The sequence below is a fragment of the Tenrec ecaudatus genome, chromosome 5 (assembly GCF_050624435.1).
Source record: "Tenrec ecaudatus isolate mTenEca1 chromosome 5, mTenEca1.hap1, whole genome shotgun sequence".
NCBI classification, from domain to species: Eukaryota; Metazoa; Chordata; class Mammalia; order Afrosoricida; family Tenrecidae; genus Tenrec; species Tenrec ecaudatus.
In genome coordinates, this window is record NC_134534.1 from 15,364,349 (window position 1) to 15,383,131 (window position 18,783).

At 47.9% G+C, this 18,783-nt stretch overlaps 1 protein-coding gene across 4 annotated transcripts in view; it reads left to right on the top strand.

Annotated features, from left to right (window-relative positions):
- The window catches only part of TATDN1 (TatD DNase domain containing 1), a 31,972-nt gene that overhangs the window by 5,817 nt on the left and 7,372 nt on the right, over positions 1–18,783 (top strand). Inside the window, exons 2-9 of one of the 4 annotated variants that reach the window (XM_075549288.1) lie at positions 2,356–2,421; positions 5,422–5,471; positions 8,832–8,895; positions 10,436–10,579; positions 10,679–10,721; positions 14,320–14,405; positions 14,496–14,536; positions 16,799–16,875. In XM_075549288.1, the coding sequence (XP_075405403.1) occupies positions 2,356–2,421; positions 5,422–5,471; positions 8,832–8,895; positions 10,436–10,579; positions 10,679–10,721; positions 14,320–14,405; positions 14,496–14,536; positions 16,799–16,875 (571 nt within the window). Of the gene's footprint in view, positions 1–2,355; positions 2,422–5,421; positions 5,472–8,831; positions 8,896–10,435; positions 10,580–10,678; positions 10,722–14,319; positions 14,406–14,495; positions 14,537–16,798; positions 16,876–18,783 lie in introns of those variants that run through there. The other 3 variants (XM_075549291.1, XM_075549289.1, XM_075549290.1) reach the window with 3 other exon arrangements.

Sequence of the window (18,783 nt, forward strand, 5' to 3'; positions counted from 1 at the left end):
CAACAGAAAAGTGGGTGAAGGGAGCCATCAGTCCATGTAAGACATGAAAAAATAGTGATTTTTAAATTATCCAGGGCTCACGAGGGAAGGAGGGAATAAATGAGCTGATACCAAGGACTCAAGTAGAAAGAAAATGTTTTGAAAATGATAGCAACAAATGTATGTGATTGACTCATGGACGGATATATGGGTTGTGATAACAATTGTATGAGCCCCCAATAAAATGATTTTTTTTTAATCTATAGTCCCAGAAACCCACCAGGAAGTTCTAGCCTGTCCTGTGAGGTCATTATGAGTTGGAATTGACGCAATGACAGTGAGTTTGGGTTTTGAGTTTAGGGAGAAAGGCCTAGTGGCATAATGGGCAGTGCATGGAACCCCTAACCACAGGTCAGCACCTCAAACCCACCAGCTAATCCACGGGAGAATGGTGAGTCTGTCTGCGCCCATAAAGCTTGAAGGTCCTGGAAAAACCCAAGGAAGGAAGACAATTTTACTCTGCCCTGTAGGGTCCCTTTGAGTTGGAATTGATTCAGTGGCAGTGAGTGCAGTTTTGATTTATGCCTCTAGGGGGCAGATCTACTCTTAGGTAACCTACCCACTGCCGCTGAGTTGATTCTGACTCCTAAGACCCTGTAGGGCAGAGGGTTTCCCAGGCTATCCGCCTCTCTCTTCTGTGGAGCAGTTGGGGTTTGAACTGCTTACCTTGTAGATATCAGCCCACTGAGAAACCCATGAAGCTGCTTTGTCACATCACTGCCATCAAGTCGACTCGACTCAATTTTACTGCCATCAAGTTGATGCCAACTCATAGCAACCCTATATAGCTAGGACAGGGTCGAACTATGCCTGTGGGTTTCTGAAACTAACTTTAAGGGGGTAAAAAGCCTGCCTTCTCCAACAGAGAAACTGGTGGCTTCAAACTTATCATCTTGTTAAGTAACCAATTAAACCACTTTATCACATTATTCACTGCCATCAAGTTGATGCCGACTCAAAAGACAGGAGAGAACAGTCCCTGTTGAGTTTCTGAGACTAACTTTTTAAGAGTAGAAAGCCCGTCTCTCCCGTAGAGCAGCTGGTGGTTTTGAACTACCAGCTTTGTAGTTAGCAGCCTAAGGACAACTTGGCCTCTACTCACTAGCTCTCAGTAGCACCCCTCATAGCTTCTCAGTTGTGACCACCAAAAATGTTTCCCAGCACAAACGTCAGGGCGGGGGACCGAGGAGGACGGAGGTTCTGCAGAATCACTGGAGAGCACTGCTTATAGGCACGACGACACTCCGTCCAATACCTGTATGTAGACTGTCCCTCCATGTATGCCCATGCAGTCAATGAGTACAGACTGTATGTACTGAGAGTGCCAACCAGGTTGGGCTATGCCTGGGAGAGGACTGGCTTTTGTCAATGGCCATTTGCAGATTCCATTTAGACCAGATCCCTAGAGGGCAGGACCAGGTGCTGGCTCCTCATCCTCCATTTGCTCCCTAACTCCCTACAGAGCACTGGCACAGAGTTGCTCTTTAGGGGAGTAACTGGGGAATACAGACATGTCCCTGGGCAGCTCCCCTTTGGTCTCTTCATTGCAAATCAGCTCTGGGCAGTTTCCAATGGGACGCCCTAGCTCCACCTGCCCCCTTCCAATCTTTTTCCACAAAGCTGCCCTGACAACAGCGTCCAGGTGCCCATCTTCTTCCTCTGGTGTAAAAACCCTTGGGACTTCTTGTTGCGTGGAGTATTTTATAGACTAGAGCAGCGGTTCTCAACCTGTTGGGCGAGTCGGTTGGGGGTCGAACGACCCTTTCCCAGGGGTCGCCCGATTCATAACAGTAGCAACATTGCAGTGATGAAGTAGCAAGGAAACTAATGGTGGTGGTTGGGGGTCGCCACAACATGAGAAAGGAAAGGGTGGCGGCATGAGGAAGGTTGAGAACCACTGGACTAGAGTCTAGCTTAGCCGGATACTGGCGAGGCCACGCCTCAGCTTTGCCCTTGTGCCACTTTGGTCTGTCAGTCTGCAGTCTCCCCTCCCCCTGTCTCACATAGAGTAGCCAACTCCTTTTTTACTTCAGAGGGCAGTGCTTCTGGGCCAGCGGCCCCCTAGGTCTGGTACCCTGTTTCCTCACTATCTGATACTCGGCCTGCCTGAGCCGCTGGGGGGAGTGTCTGGAGAGCAGCAATTGGATCTGTGCCCCTCTCTGTCCCAGGCAGTATCCAGCACTGCAGTGTGGAAATGGCTGCTGGATATTGTTCGCCTGATGCAGGGAGCAAATAGTAGCTGATTTTATTTAAAGGAGAGGTTTCCGATTGAGGCCCGTAATGGCTAAATCATTGGCTTTATTTTACGTTCCACAGACATTGGTGTCAACTTGACAGATCCCATGTTCAGAGGGATTTACAGGGGAGTTCAAAAGCATCCCGGTAAGTTTTGGGTTTTATTTTCTCATGGTGAGTCCTTCTATAAAGACACATTTTGTACCTCAAAAAGGAGATTTTTCTTTTTTACACAAGCATCAGTCACTTCCCATAACTGAAATATTCAAGTACTCAGGCCCTTGGGTAAGATATAAACTATAATTAAAGTGAAACACGTGCAAGCTGCCATCCGCAGTCATGCACATTTATCAAGCGTCTGTTCTATGAGGGTGTTCAAGAAGCCGGATCTGTAGAAGCTTTTTTGGTTGGGGGGGTGGGGGTGTCATAAAGTACGTGGAAATTTCCCTTATCTTTAAATTTCATTTTTTCACAAATTATTTTTAAGCCCCCTTAACATAATGTAATCATATAAGGAAGAAAGGTCTGGTAACCTTCCATAAATCAGCCAACAAACCCCTCTGGATCACCAGCCTGCTGTTTCATTCTGCTCTGCTGAGGTCACCGTGAGTCAGGCCGCCTCAGGGACAGCTGACAACACACCACAGGCACCAGGGACAGATAATCATCGGTGTGTAATTCATCTTTTTAAGCACCTGAACAGCGGCGCATGCCATCCAAGAATCCTTGGCAGTTGAACGTTGTCATGTATGTGTTTTTAAACATATGGGACCGCACTAGCAATGGGACCGAGGAGGGTTGAGGTCCATACCTGTGCCTTCCGGAGTCTGCGCTCCCCACTTTCCCTCCTAGAGGCCAACTGTATATGCTGATGGCAATTCCTCAGGGATTCTGTAGAGCTCAGCCCAAACACAATACTTGTTTTTAGCAAGTTCATTTAAATGGCCCACCCTGCCGACTGTGGATAAGTGACGCAGCACAAAGTGCTGGTGGCAGGAAGCGCTTCAAGAAACTCGTCTGAATATTGTCTGAGCAAATGAACTACATTTGCTCCTGTGTAAATGCAAACAGGATGGGTTTTGTGGTTGTGGGGATGATGAAATTGTCTGTGTCAGAAACTGGTGTGTCTTCAGAGAATTCACCTCTGAGTACAGGGCAGGTTCCCTGCCACTGGAAAGGAGAAAGTAGATAAGAACTTCCTTGTCTTACTTGAAAAACTTAACTTTGGTATGTCATTTCGAATTTAGAGGACACCTGCAGGTCACTTAGCTAGTAGAATCTGTGAGAGATAAATTTTGTTCTGCTTCTCTGGCCATTGCAGCACTTAACAGATTTCTTGCCTGTGACTGTGTGTTCATCCGCAATTTGAACTCTGCCCTGCAGGGGAAAGTGGCTTTCCACTCCCCTGGAGAGGCAGTCTCGGGAACCCATGGGGCGAGCTCTGCCCTCCCCTCTAGGGTCACTATGTCGCAATCGACTGGATGGCAGTGAGTTTGGAGTTTTAGTTTTGTTTGCTTAAGGTTTTATTGTGATAAGTATTAGTACCACTTCAGTTTATCCAGCAACACTAATGTCCTATTTAATAGAAGTTAAAGTTGACATATTGTATCTAGAAGAAATTTTCTAGCTACTTTAGAAGGAAGAGTAATTTAATTCCAATTGTGATACTTAAAGCTAAAGTAAATGAATTTTTATGATGTCACTGTTTAGTATTGATGCCCATTTATTTCGGGTGGTGGCTTGGAGCTTAATGACAATTGAGCTCCTTAGAAACAGTGTTCTTTTTTTGGTGACAAACAGCCCACAGGTTATGCGGGAGATCCGGCCCCAGTTGTGTCTTGAAGTGGAATTGTAGGCGGAGTAGGATCCACTCGGGCTGCTCAAAGGTGGGGACAGGCTGCACTCCTTTGGGTGTGAGTCACTCTCCACAGGCCTCACGTATCAGGCTCCAGAAAGGGCTCATTGTGCTTTTCCCAGAATTTGGCCCAGAATTGCTCCCATTCCAATTATCACCCAAACTGCCCAAATTCTGGCTGCTCCCGCTTTGCTTCATCATCAGTGATAAACCGGTTTGAACCCTGCTTACAGGGCCAGTGGGTGTCATCCATTCCTCACCCAGGGACTGCCAGCGGCCTAACAGTGACTGTGGGCTTGAGCGAAAATAAAAATAATAATTACTCGATAGAAGCAGTGCTTATAGAAAAATAACATTAGCTTAGATGTACAGAGAAGAGTTTCCGCGGCTTTTTAGAGGCATCACAGAATTATTCATAGCGTCTCTAGTAAAAAGAAAGTCTTTTCAACTAAAACAGTAACACCAGTTTCAAATTCAAGGCTAGTGCCTTCAACTGCATTAAGCTAATTTCTGTCCCTAAAACTTCCTGACCCCTGTCACTCACCCCCTGTATTGGACAGGGTTCTCTAGAGAGACAAACCAGATTGCTAGTAATTATATATAAATATATTTATAAAGATAGATATATAATTCAAGAAATCAACCATTAAATAATATACAGATAGATAATACAAGAAATTAACAGTTAAATTATAAAGCAGTTAGACACTAGCAGTCCTTCAAGTTTTGAGAGCTGCCAGTTGCCAGTCCCCTTCTGTAGAGAGAACTGGACTATATATACCCAGGCAGCAAACAGCAAGGCAGGTCCCCAACTGTCATCAACTGTCGGTCCCCAGCTCCAGAGATGAACATTCCAATTGTGTGGGCTTAAAGGGACCTCAACTGACAGCGACACAGTCCACCGGCTAGGCATCCCACAGGTAGTGTACCCCTTTAAACTGAGGCACAGAACAACCAAGGTGAGGCTCACCGAGCCATTTATCCCTCTGCCCTTCAGTTAATCCTACTTGTGTTTATCGGTCAGGCTGGCACAATAAACTATAGCACCCCCCTTGGTCATCAAAATAAAATTTACAATGAAACAAGTTTGCTTTATATTGTGCCTCCCTCCCTTCTTGGAAAATTACTGCTACTTCTATGCTTGTTACATAGGGGACTTCAGACAGTGTCACCTGACCCGAATGTGATCCATGTGATTGTCCCTCTGTGTGCTCTTATTTTAAGAAGGCCTTGTTAAATGTGTGACTGAATCTACACTCACATGCTTTCTGACTGTGGACCCTTCCTTACAGATGACTTACAGGCTGTCACTGAGAGAGCTGCCCAGATTGGCATTAAAAAGGTAATGTTTGCTTTGGGTTACTCTGGAGCGTTTTTGCATCCCAAATAGAAAATCTCACAAAAGTTCTACAGAACCGAAGAGAAAGAGCCAATGCCACAGCTGGCCCCCTTGAGTGTGTGCTGTCTACGTGGAGTATTAGCAAGCTAACAAAAATGAGGGAGCCCTGGCAGTGTAGTGAGTTCTGTGTTGGGCTGCTAACCTTAAAGTCAGCAGTTAAAAGCACCAGCTTCCCCTCGGAGAGAGACAGGGCTCTCTCCTCCTGTAAAGAACTCCAGTCTTGGGAACGCTCGGGCACTTCTGCTCTGTCCTAGAGGGTTGCTATGAGTTGGCATCAACTTTGATGGCTGTGGGTTTGGGTTTGGAATGGAAATGCTGGAACCCTGGTAGTGTGGTGAGTTACGTGCGGGGCTGCTAACCCCACAGTCAGCAGTTTGAAACCACCAGCCGCTCAGTGGGAAAAAGACGTGGCTTTCTATTCCCATAAAGAGTTCCCGTCTTGGAAACCCACAGGGGTAGTTCCACCCCATAGGGTTGCCGTGAGTCAAAATCCACCTGATGGCAGTGAGTGTGTGTGTGTGTGTGTGTGTGTGAGTGTGTGTGTGTGTGTGTGTTAGTTAAAGGAAATACCAAAATATTCTGATCACAAAGACCTGTTCACAGACTTCCTAAGTAGTTCTTCTGACAATGAGAAATGTGGTAAATGACAACACATCTGTGATGTGGGCCACAAGGTTGCCTAGGAGGCATTAGTGGTAAGTAATAGGATTTGCTTTACTTTAGCAGTTAGAATTAAACAGTGGTCCAAGAGTCTCTCCTTAAGCTTTTCATAGTATGGGTATACCATCAGGTTATCCCTGGTCCTGTTACTGTTTCTGAAGGCTGATCTCTCGGCTCTCATCAAACTTAATTATACAGATGAACATACTCAAGTCTAACAAGATTACTGAGGGAAACAAAGACCATGCTGGTACACAGAGCAAACAGTACAGACGTAGAGGACAGTTCTCTGTTTCATCAGATTTTGTTCACATCGGTCTACTTACTCTTTGGGGTGGGACGTCCACCCCTCTCTTTCATGGTCTGTCTCCTGGGTCAAGGAGATTGACTGCACGGGGATCTCAGTACAAAAGGAAAGCTCCATTTCCTGGTTCTCTCTGCTGCTAATTAGATACTCTGATCCTATTTCTGAGATGCCTGATTTTATACCCTGCAAGATGGCGATCTCAATTAACCCTGTTGACAGTCACTAACAACGGAATGATGTCCCCTCATGATCTCCCCGCACCTGCTTACCTAGATCCATCAGGAAAACAGAGGTGGTTTTGTGGGAGCAGCAAAGGCTGTGTCTACAAGAAGTGTATGAAGTAACTCACTGCATTACACTAGGAAAGTTCCTACTACTTTGACAAAGTTCTAAGCAAATCAATATTAGTTCAATATCAAATTCTTTAAAGATATATATGTATTTCCTTTAAATTCGTAGTCTTTTAAGATAGCGAGCTACCCACTGGGTTCTGGTCTCCAAATCAAATTCACAGCCATCAAATCGATACAAACTCCTGACGACCCCAGAGGACAGGGCAGAACCGCCCCTGGGAGGTTCTGAGACGGTCACTCTTCACAGGAGTGCAAAGCCCATCTCTCCCTCGCGACGGTACTGCATTATTAGTCCGGAGTAATCATGAGGAGAGTCACATTGATTTCACAGTATGTTGTCATCCCCTGCTGTGCAGTCGTCCCTCAGGCCCCAGCGGGCACCACAGTCCCAGGAGTGTTTGTGTGTAGCCTGCTCGTGCCCCCTGTACTTTACATCACCTCTACATTACTCCCAACACTGAAGACAGTGCAGATGCTCCGTAACAGCATCTTACCAACACCCTCTTTGCCTTTGAGGAGCCCTGGTGGCGTAGTGGTTACATGTTGGGCTGTGATCCACAAGGTAAGCTGTTTGGAACCACCAGAGGGGAGAAAGATGAGGCTTTCGACTCCATTACAGACTTACCCAGAAATCCACTTGGTGGCATGAGTTTTGATTTTTTTTAGCCTTCGAGGGATTGTTTGGATTACTTCATGGCTCTCAGGTCATCCCCGCCGATCTTCCCTATGTGGGTGCTCGTTTCGGGGATGCAGAACCAGAGGCTACTGGGAGCCAACCGGAGTCTCTAACTTAGAGAGTGATGGTGAAGGTTAAAAATCACACACACACACACACACACACACATGCGCGCGCGCGCGCGCGCGCGCGCGCGCGCAAAGCCCTTGGCACTGTGTGTGGCATACAGTAACCAGCTTTCCAGGATGGAAGCTGTGGAGGAAGCCGCTGCTGCCACTGTGCTAAACGGGGAAACCCACCCAGGAGCCGTGCTGTCACTTTTTCCACCACCGGACAAAGTTTGAGAGAACAGATGGAGGCGGCTGGATGAGGAGGTGCTTCACATCTATCTGTACAGTATCTGGATGGTACCTACTGAACGAGGGAGGGCTAGTAGACAAGGTTTCTGCAGTAGTTTTGTTCACATCTTGTAAGACCCTTTTTCGGGTCTCGATTGTTAATAATCGTGAAATTGACCACCAGAGTTCCAATTAAGAGAGTTTTTATTCTTCTGGCCAGAGACTGCCTCAGCCCAACGCAGGGCTTGAGAGAGCAGCCCCTTCCCCTCGTGGAGTTGGGTACTTATACTTTCACAGTTCTACACAAAGGCAATTGATGGAGCTACAATTTTACACAAGGCTGAATTAAGCAGTTACAACCCAGTCTTCAGTTCACTTTCCCCACATTCCTCAGTTGTCACCTGCAGCCTAATCTCTGGGATGCCTGAAGCACTGCAGGGTGTCAGGTGTCATGCAGAAGGAAGCGTTCTGTTTTGTAGCAAGACTTGCCCTTCATTTGGCAATTTGCAAGCCAGTGTTTACGGAAGCAAGATGGCATTAGTTAGGCCTTGAAATGTTTACAGAGGAGATAAAGCATTAGTTAGGCTTGGATTGAATTCTCAATCTAATAGGCTACATTTTACACATGACTGAAGATTTAATTATGTCTACAAGTTTGCTGAATGGCTCAGCACAGTACAGGCCTAATGCTAACCCCCGGGTCTTTAACAGCCTTTCATGGCACAGGCTCTCTGCCCTGAGTGAGCTCAAGGCCTAAAAGGAAAGGCAGACATGTAAACCCATTTCCCCAGGAGTGACAGGTCAGTGTACTGGGGTGAGTACTGACAGGGGGAAGCTGATCTTTGACTTTCAAAGGAAGGGAGGTGAGTGAGCGTCAGGGAAAGGGGGCCTTCTGGCAGAGGGCCGGCGGGAAGGCAGGTCTGGGGAGCTGGGGATGTGCCTGACTGACTTTGTTTCTCCCGGTTGCAGCTCATGATTACAGGTGGAAGCCTGCAAGACAGTAAAGATGCCCTGCATTTGGCACAGACAAATGGTACCCTCATATTACTTTTACCCCAAACAATGTGAATTCAGTTATTTTGAAGAAGTCTTTCTGAGAACTGCTTCAGGTATTCCACAGTGGCTCGCGACTATGGAAATAACAGGAAAGTGGACTGATTTCAATGGGGCATGATGGAGATGCAAAAGTTCCAAGTACCAGTTGGCATATTAAAACTCTCACAACCAAGTGCCTCACAGCCTTTGGTGCCTGGCTTTGAAAGTATAGGGTCATGGCTCTGTGGGGCAGACGGCTCAGTTCATGAACCTCAGGTTGCTTTGAGGGCTTCATTCTGCCTCCTAGTTGGTAATGTGGTGCCTGGGGTTTTTAAAGCTTGCAAACAGCCCCCCAGGGCAGAGAAATGGGTCTCTCCCACACTGTGAGCAATAGAGGTAGGAGTCGAGCCCAGGTGAGAGGAGGAAATAGAATGTGTGGCTCATAGCCTCCAAGAGCAGCTGCCCGCTTTGTCAGGGGACCAGACCTGGGTGGGGCTGGCCCACCACTCCTGACTCTTCTGATCCGAGATTCCATGCTGAATCCTGATCAAAAGGCGGAAAATGCAGAGCAGAATTTCACATGTGCATGAACTTCCTGGAGCCATGGGACCCTTAAACCAGTATCCTGAGATCATTTTCAAACTTTAAACCCAGCTCTTTCCTAAGAGTAGCAAAGGTCTGCCTGGAGCATTGTGCTCCTGTCAGACTGTCTCTATGGAATCAAATGGAGAGAGTCCAAAGGAGCCCTGGGAACAGGGTTTATGATCATGAGGGAGGGCTCAGGAAGTGGGGGAGGGTGGATGCGCAACTGGAAGAATCTCATCTGTCCATGAGGTGACCATGTAGAACCTTGAATCGCAGTGTGCTATTGATATTCGCAACCAAACAATGAAACATTTAAAATTTTCTTTTTATAATCTTAAAAAAAAACCAGAGTGCTTTCTCGTAGTCCTGAAAGCACCTGTTTACACTTCCCGACTGAAAGCCTGAGCATGTGGCTTCTGCTGCAGGTCTCAGGGAGCCTGGCGACTCCGGCGCAAGTCTCGTCTGCTTCCATGTTTTGATCCCTGCAAGCAAAGCTGCCATAGCCTGACATTGCTGTGATCTTCACAATGACCCCTCCTCTCATCGTACTCTCTAGGGGGGATTCTCTGTGACTGCCAGCTTCTTTTAATCCAGGCATCGTGCCGAGAAGTTGACAGTGAGTGGAAAGAGTAAAAGTGGGCGATGGCATTACAAGGCACCGTGTTATTCGCCATCCTGCAAGGCTCCGCAAGTGGCAAGTCTGGGAAAGAGTTGGGTTAGTTTTATCAGTACATTAAGGCAATGTTTGTATTCAGCTTTACTAAGATATTCCCAAAACTCTTAAATTATTAATGGGAGTACAACCGCAGGACTGATGTAAATCAAGTTTGAATGGTTTTGTTAAAAATTAACCAGTTGGAGTATTTTAATGTGCTCCAATTATTGCATGTTAAATATACATGGGGACAAAGCCTGTACTGTGAAAGTAACCCCAAAACGTTCTTCTGGGTTAGAGATGTTTTTCAGCACAGTTGGATGCCATCCGACCCGCTGTGGGGAATTTGAGAAGAACGACCCTGCTCTTTACTTACAGGACTTGCTGGAGCTTGCTGAAGGCAGTAAGGGGAAAGTGGTCGCCATTGGGGAGTGCGGGCTAGGTAAGTACCAGCCTAGCCACTTAGGGTGCCCTCCTTCGAGGTGATTGTTGTGGTCTCTGGAAGTCACAAGTAATTGCTGGTTCTTTTTGTCTTTTAAAGATTTTGACCGACTGCAGTTTTGTCCCAAAGAGACTCAGCTCAAGTAAGGAAATTTATTGACTATTAAACTTACTGCAAATCCTGGGAGTGGTTTTGTTAATAGCGTTTATCACTTGAGAATGTATGTCGTCGCTTAAGTATCAAGGTAACCACTGCCACGCAGTCGATCCCGACTCAGACTTATAGTGAGAGTGCCCAAAGCTATTAGTCTTTATGGCAGCAGGTCACCTCATCTTTCTCCCCCAGAGAAAATGGGTTTGAACCTGTGACTTTGAGGTTAGCGGCCCAGCGCTTACCCGACAGCCCCACCAGGGTGCAAATATACTGAGACTTGCGTGACTTCCAGCTCGGTGACTGAGCGGCCGTGCAGCTGCCCCACAGCCTTTGCTCGGCTGTGGCCTTTACAAGACCCATCGGCAGGTCCCGCTGGCTCAGAGCTGCCGTGTGGGTTCCAACCACCAGCCTCTGGGCTCGTTGCCCAGTGTTTAGCCCCTGTGCCACCATAAGGATGGAAGCATATGCCTCTTCCATGACTGCTGAGCCATAAGCAATGGGTTCCACAGGATAGAAACGTTTTGTTCTTTTTGTTTAAAAAAATAATTCTCAGATATTTGTGGGGGATACAATTTAAGAGCATTGGTGCTAGGGATTGATGTGTGTCCCACATTCCCATCCCCCATAGCGCATGCTGTAAACCCTCACCTCCATGCCTGGTCATCCAGTCTTTGGGGGGAACGAATTCTGTGCTACACGTTCATGAAGCAAGCTTCCTGTAGGACACACCTGGAGTCAATCTCGTGTAAAATATAAAAGCAAATACACAAGAGAAGAGAGCTGAGGGTGAGGGTAGGGAGAGATGCCCAACCACATGAGGCTTGCCTAGAAGTTGTTTGAAGAGACCATGGGCTTCCTCCAGAGCTGTGGGGAGGTGGGAAAGCACATTTTTCAGAAAGCTGACATTCTGATTTTGGACTTCCAAAACAAAGAAATTGCCATTTGATAAACCCATCCTCTTGGGGTATTCTGTGGCAGCCCTAAATAAGGAAGACCAAAAAGATGGATGGATGGATGGATTGATGGATGGATGGATAGAAAGAGATAGCCAAACGATCGATAGATAGATAGATAGATAGATAGATAGATAGATAGATAGATAGATAGATAGATAGATAGATAGCCAAACTAAACTCACTGCCATTGAGTCCATTCTAACATAAAGTGATCCTTAGGAGAGGGTACAAGTGCCCTTGTGAGTCTCTAAAGCTGTAACTTCGTTGGAGTAGAAAGCCTTGTTTTTATCCTGCGGAACAGCTAGTGGATTCCAACTACTGACCTTGCAGGTAGCAGCCTAACATGTAACCACTACACGACCAGGGCTGCTAATTAAGAAAAAAGGATATTAAAAATAGCCTGCAGGACCAGTCACCAAACCTACGAAAGCACATTACTGAGCTGAGCGTTTGATTCCCTGGGCTCCCTGGGAATCCTCCCAAAGGATGCATGCTGAGAGCAGTGGCTTCTGGGAACGAGCACTAAGAACTCTCAGGCCCCCTCCCTCCCATCGCTTCAATAGGGGCAGCTGTCATTGTGTCCTGGGCAATGGTACCCTGGAAAAGGAAAGTGGCTTAATTTAAAACAGGAGCAGTTTGTTGAATTTATGAAACAATGCCTAATTACCAAACTGATAAAGCATTAGAATTCGTTTGTAAAGGTGAATTATGTAATTCATTCAACAAATATTTATTGAGTACTGTGTGCCAGAAACTGCTGAGAACTGAGCATATAAAAACAGGAATAAGGTAACAGTTTGTGGTTTTATGTCAGATCTTGATTAAACTCTTGGTTTAGTGGCCTGAAGGGATTTTTCCAGATTATACAATGCCTTCTCCCCCTTCTCCCCTCCCACCATCGGTGAAGTCTGGTGTGTGCAGCAGCTGGAAGTCACTGCAGAGAGGAGCTCATTTACTGACAGTGTGTCTGACACTGGCTCCGGAATTCCAGGGGTGTGAAGGGCCATGAATAAGTGACATAAAGTGAGCCAGACTAGCGTTTTCTAGACCGGTGTGGTTTCTTTCAGCCTTCTGCCATTACCCAACTGCTAACCAAAAGGTTGGCCAAGTGCATCCAAGCGTGAACTCTGGGAGGAAGATGTGGCATCTTCTTCCATAGATTACATCACAGATTTGGGGACCCTTTGAAGCTCTTCTCTTCTGCCCCCTAGGTGCCGCTGAGTGGGGATGACTGGACGGTGATAGAGTTAAATTCCCAGAAACCCCAAAGGGGCAGTTGTACTTGTCCTATCTGGGTCACTATGAGGCAGACGTGGCTCAAGTTGAGGCACAGTGGGCTATGCACATTGGACTGTTAACGACAAGGGCAGCTGTTCAAGCCCACTAGCTGCTCCTCAGGAGAAAGAGGAGGTTGCCTGTTCCTGTACAGAGTCACCGTGGCTGCACAGTGGGCTCAGCACACCGGCTACTGTGAGGAGGGCCAGGAAAAGGCAGCATTTGGCTGTGCCACATGGGTCTACTGACCAGCTGGACAGCGCCTAACAACAGCAACAACAAATACCAGTAACAAAGACTTGCGTTTATTCTTGGAAGGAATTCTGAGTCCCCTGGTGGTGCTGCCGGGTAAACACTGAACTGCCAACAAGGTCTGCAGCTCCACGGGAGAGAGTTAAGACGATCGCTCCTACCAAGATTCACAGCCTGTAGAACCCTACAAGGGGCCACAAAGAGTTGGAATTGATTCGATGGCATTAGGGGCTGGGGGATCCGGGAGTGTGTGTTAGAACAGCGCAGCATCAGTAACTTCGTTCTAGTAGCAGTGCATGGAAACTTGGCTGCAAGCTGGGATGAGCACTAGCTTCTCGGCGAGTTGAAGCCCGCTGCCGGACTTGGCCAGAGACAGTAGCATGTTTTAGGCCTTCACCGTGTGCTGAAAGACCTCTAAGGGCAATTACTTACTTAGAACAGCAGCTCACAACCTGTGGATCTCGACCCCTTTGGGGGTCGAATGACCCTTTCACAGGGGTTGCCGATTCATAACAGTAGCAAAATTACAGTAAAGTAGCAACGAAAATAATTTGATGGCTGGAGGGGGGGGTCAACACAACATGAACTTGTATTAAAGGGTCGCAGGATTAGGAAGGTTGAGATCCACTGACTTAGAACAGCTCGTCATTCTAGCCTTCAACCCTGTACTCCTTACTTCAAGAGTCCTGCCTCAGTGCAACGGTGTGGGACAGAGAAGGGCCCCCTTCAGGGTTTCCGAGACGGTAGCTCATCACTGGGACACCAGCCCCATGCTCCCTCAGAGCGGCTGGTCGGTTGCAACAACCCAGCTTGTGGCCAGCTGCCCAATGCGTCCCCCACGGTGTCCCCAGGGCTGCCCATTTGACCAGAAGACATTGTGGGAAAGTGACCCGTCATTTCGGAAGATCGTTTCCAGAAGCCTCAGGTTTTTGCCCCTTCCCAGAAAAGCCGGGGCCCTTTCCAGACAGACGGCAGGTGTTGCAAACGTCCTCGGCCCGGCTGGTGTGCCATCCTGTGTACTGGGCGTTCGTGTACACACTCATGAGACAGTTCTCTCCCGTGCAAAAGTGAAACTAACGAGGAAACGTTTGTTGTACGATGCAGGTATTTTGAAAAACAATTTGAACTGTCGGAACAAACCAAATTACCAATGTTTCTTCATTGCCGAAACTCACATGCCGAGTTTTTGGGTGAGTGGAAACGACCTGCTGGCTTAGAACTGAAAAGCCAAACAGAAGTCAAACTGTCGGCTAAACATTCTTTTCCTTCGTCATCCACAGACATCATGAAAAGAAACCGGGATCGGTGCGTCACTGGGGTGGTGAGTGCAGCTGTGGCTCGTTTCGGGGTGATGCCCCCCAAGCACGGTAGTTGTTTATCCACTCAAGTTGGCTCGCTGGAAGGCTGTGTGCATTTGACTGGTGTAAATGTGGACCAGGGTGGCGAAAACATGAAACCACATGGTGTTTTTTGTTTGATAGTTCCTTTGCTCGAAGTGCAAGAATGAGAATGAAATTTTGTTTTCAGAAAGAACCCCATCCATTTGATCTGTGACGCTGTTTTCTGCCTCTCCCGTGAGTCACTGTTAATGCTCTTCAGTCTGCATCTAGCAGGACGTGAAGTGGTTTGGAGAGACTGTGAAGCCATTGCACTTGTGTTCCAGGTGTCTAGTCTGTAATTCCCATCCTGCTCTGCGCATTGCGCCCCCAGGGCCAGTCCAACCATTCATCCTGAGGGATCCCCCACAAAGATGACTCACCCGCCCGCCCTTAATTCAGGGCCCCAGAGCAGCGGTTTTCATCTTTGGGGGATCGTGGATCCTCAGAAAATCTGCCTCGAAGAAAGCCGCAGACACAGCTATTGTTGTATGGGTACACGGTGTCAGGAGACATGCGGTGACCCCTTATGAAAGAGCTCATCTCCACGCATGCCCACGAGAACGCACTGCCATTGAGTCACTCCGACTCACGACTGCCCTGTGGAGCTCCAGGACTGCACCTCGGTGCAGGGCACAAGGCCTCCGTCTCTGAGGAGCTGCTGGTGGTTTTGCTGACCTTGCGGCTAGAGCGCCTCTGTGCCTGCTGAGAGGAGCAGGACAGCACTGTGCACACGGCTGTTTCCTCTGGGTCCTCTCGCAGTAGGTTCTCCCCGAGGCTTGGCCCGTTTCATACTCCTTGAAACCAGTCTGTCTGCTGCATCGCTGCGTGGCACCTTTTTATCTGCAGTTCACTGCCCGGGAAGACACCCTGTAGAAACTGCCCTTTGGAACTGAGAGCAGCTTTCATGAATGCCCTGGGATGACCAGCGGCCCTTGCTTTCACCTCCAGACTCCGCCTCTCAGCTCTCTGGCTGGATTTCTAAGTGGGAGTTGGCTTACAGGAGTCGAGAGCCCAGTAGAACCTGTGGAATAGAATCTATGAAAGTCAGAACCTCTGTATGGTGGAAACCTGTCAGAGGAGGAAAACTGGCAGTTGCCACTCTAAGGAATGATAGGAAAGTGGTGAGGCCGTACCTGGCCCAATACAGGGAAGTGCCCAGACCCAGAGAGACAAAGCCGTCCCTTTGAGTTCCGGCTCACACAGGGTTCACTGTATAAACACGTTTCTTACTGTAGCAGGAACAAAAGCGGCTGACATGTTTAACTTTTCCATATAAGTATAGAAGATTGAAACTTTCAGATAAAGTCTTGATAGCTCATTATCTCAAGTGGTTTGTGAACAATCGCATTTCAAGTTACTGCGAGGCTAATGGCGGCTCCGTGGTCTCGTCACCTAGAAGTGATGTAGGGAGAATAAGGCTTCTTGCTAGAGGGTTCTGGAAAGCATGTCACCCGTAACGTAGTCAGACTCTGCAGGCAGTGTCAATACTGTGTCATTCTTTTTTTCAGGTGACTTAATTTCAAAGGAAAGTGGTGGGGTTTTTTTTTTATTGTTTTGAAATCATAATGCATCCAAAGTCTGTCTTAATCCCTGTCTTGAAGGAGCGCCTTGTGCCTGCTGAGGCGGCACTGATCCTTCAGAAACCGCCCTTTGGAACGGAGAGCAGCTGTCATGAGTGCCCTGGAATGACCAGCGGCCCTTGTTTTAACCTTCAGACTCACGGAGCAACTTCCAGAGTGCTGGTGGTTGGTGCAGCTGCCCTGGGCTGCTAACCGCAAGGTCAGCCAACCACCAGCTGCTTTTCAGGAGGACGGGCATTCTATTCCTGGCAAGCGTTGCAGTCTCAAAACCCCACAGGGGCACTTCTACCCTGTCCCATAGGGTCGCTGTGAGTCAGCGTGGACTCAGTGGCAGGCAGAACTTTTCCTTCTGCTTTGGCCTAAGAGTATGACCGCAGGCCTGTCTGCCTTGAGGAGAGGGCCGCCTAGTGCCAGCACTGCGGAGAGGGAATCTTCATCTCACTGTCACTGGGGATGAGGACAAGCTGTCACTGTCAGATCTGACTTGACAACAGAAGTTGTAAGGGTCACCACATCTGAAATCTGTGGCCCTAAATATCGTGTATCTTTGCTAAGAAAGACAAATGGTACTGAGGTTGAGACAGTAATCGTATAATGATCTACTTCTACTTGTGTGTCCCTCAGGTGCATTCATTTGATGGTACCAAGGAAGCAGCGGCCGCTTTCATGGACTTGGGTCTTTACATAGGGTTTAACGGTTGGTACGTTCTTAGGTTGATGTTTTTTGTTTGTTTTTTTGTTTTTTAACTTACATTAAGCAGATTTCTTGGAATTGTTTTACAGCGAACTGCTGGTAAAAATTTCAGTCTATTTCATTAAATCTGTGAGTCAGTTACAATGATCCATGCTTGGGAATTTCATTGACGTAAGAAATCAAACAGTCCGTGCCTGCTACAAGTTAAAACTTGAAAGTCCGAGGCCACCCCGAGTTCCCTGTGCGGAGAGGTCAGCAGCAGCCTTCTCGGAAAGTCGGCTTCATTCTCAGGCCCTCCTGCTCCTTTAAAGCACAGCTGGGGCGTCTTTTTTCTGCCACTTGGATATTTATAACGTCATCCTCAGGCCAACCTGGTCCAGCAGCTCATGTCCTCACTGCTGCTGTCCTGGGGGGAACAGCCTCTCTGGGGAAGACGATGTTAGCTGGTAGTGATGATTTCTTGGGCCTTTGACAGCCTGCAAGCTGGACATTCCCCACCCCTGCATCAGAGCAAAAGTTCTCAAACTTATTTGGCCTATGGCCCTCTTTGCAGAAAAAAAATATTACTCAGCCATTCAAAACATTTGTACTCTAGCCCTAAGCCAGGACAAAATGCTTGGCTTGTTCCAGCACCCCAGAAGGGTGGTATCAGTGCTTTCAGACATAGGTGTTTACAGCATCACAGGTACAAATACAAACATACATATACACAAACACATAGACCAGTGGAGGCTGATGGCAGGGCGAGTCTCTATGATGGCATAGCCCTCTTAGCCATGACAGCCAACCGGGAAACTGAGGCGCAGAGTTAGAAGCAGGGCTAGAGTCACTTGTGGGTGTTGTCATGGCTACAAAAGCCTGGGTCCACTTGGACGTTTCGCTGGAACGCCAAAGGAAACCTGCTCAGCACAGCCAGCCCCTGCCCTGCTTCAATGACTGAACCTTCCCACCTGGCACTCGCCACACGCTGTCCATGTAGCTCAGTGAACACATGGCAAAGTCATGGAAGGCTTGTTTACCCTCAGTGCTTCATCCCCTGAAAAGTACTTTTCTGAGTACAGTTTTGACCGAAATCTCCTTAGTAAATACAGTACACGGAATTGGCTGTCAGGGACTCTCGACTTATTTAAATAGTCTAAGACCTCTTTAAAGGTATTGAAAAGCAAGGATGTTACTTTGAGGACTAAAGTGCACCGGACTATTTTCAACTTCCTCGTATGCATGTGAGTTAGGCATTGAATAAGGAAGACCTAAGAGCAATCAGTGCATTTGAATTGTGATGCCGGCGAAGAATATTGAAAGAACAGAGGTGTCTTAGAAAAAGTACAGCCAGAATGCTCCTTGGTTGGCAAGAATTCATCCCATGTACTTTGATGAAGTTATCGGAGAGACCAGTCCCTGGAGAAGGGCATCATGGTAGGTAAAGGGGCAGTGAAAAAGAGGGAGACCCTCAAGAAGACGGGTTCACACGGTGGCTGTGACCACGGGCTCCAACATGCGAACAGGTGTGAGGATGGCCAGGGCCCAGGCAGTGCTTCGCTCCGTCCGTCGTGCCCAGGGTCACTGGAAAGTCCAAGCCCACTCGGCCCGACACTACCGACAAGCTGGGTTCCTATTTTGAATGATTAATTCCTACAGTAACACGCAAGGGAATAGATGTATGTGCTGCACCTGTGGGGTTGCCAGCAATGTCAGTGGACTCGGCAGCAGGAGGGGGTTGGAGTAGAGACTTGGTATCTCCTTCACAGAGCTAGCTGCCTGCTGGACTCAGGTGTGTGCCATGTTTTCATTCTGGGCACAGACTACTCAGGAAGTCGTTTCGGAGACTCACTCCATCCTTAAAGAGCGGCTGGGGGGTTTGAACTGCCAACCGACTTTATGGCTAGCAGCCCAGTGCCACTCATGCTTGCGCCTG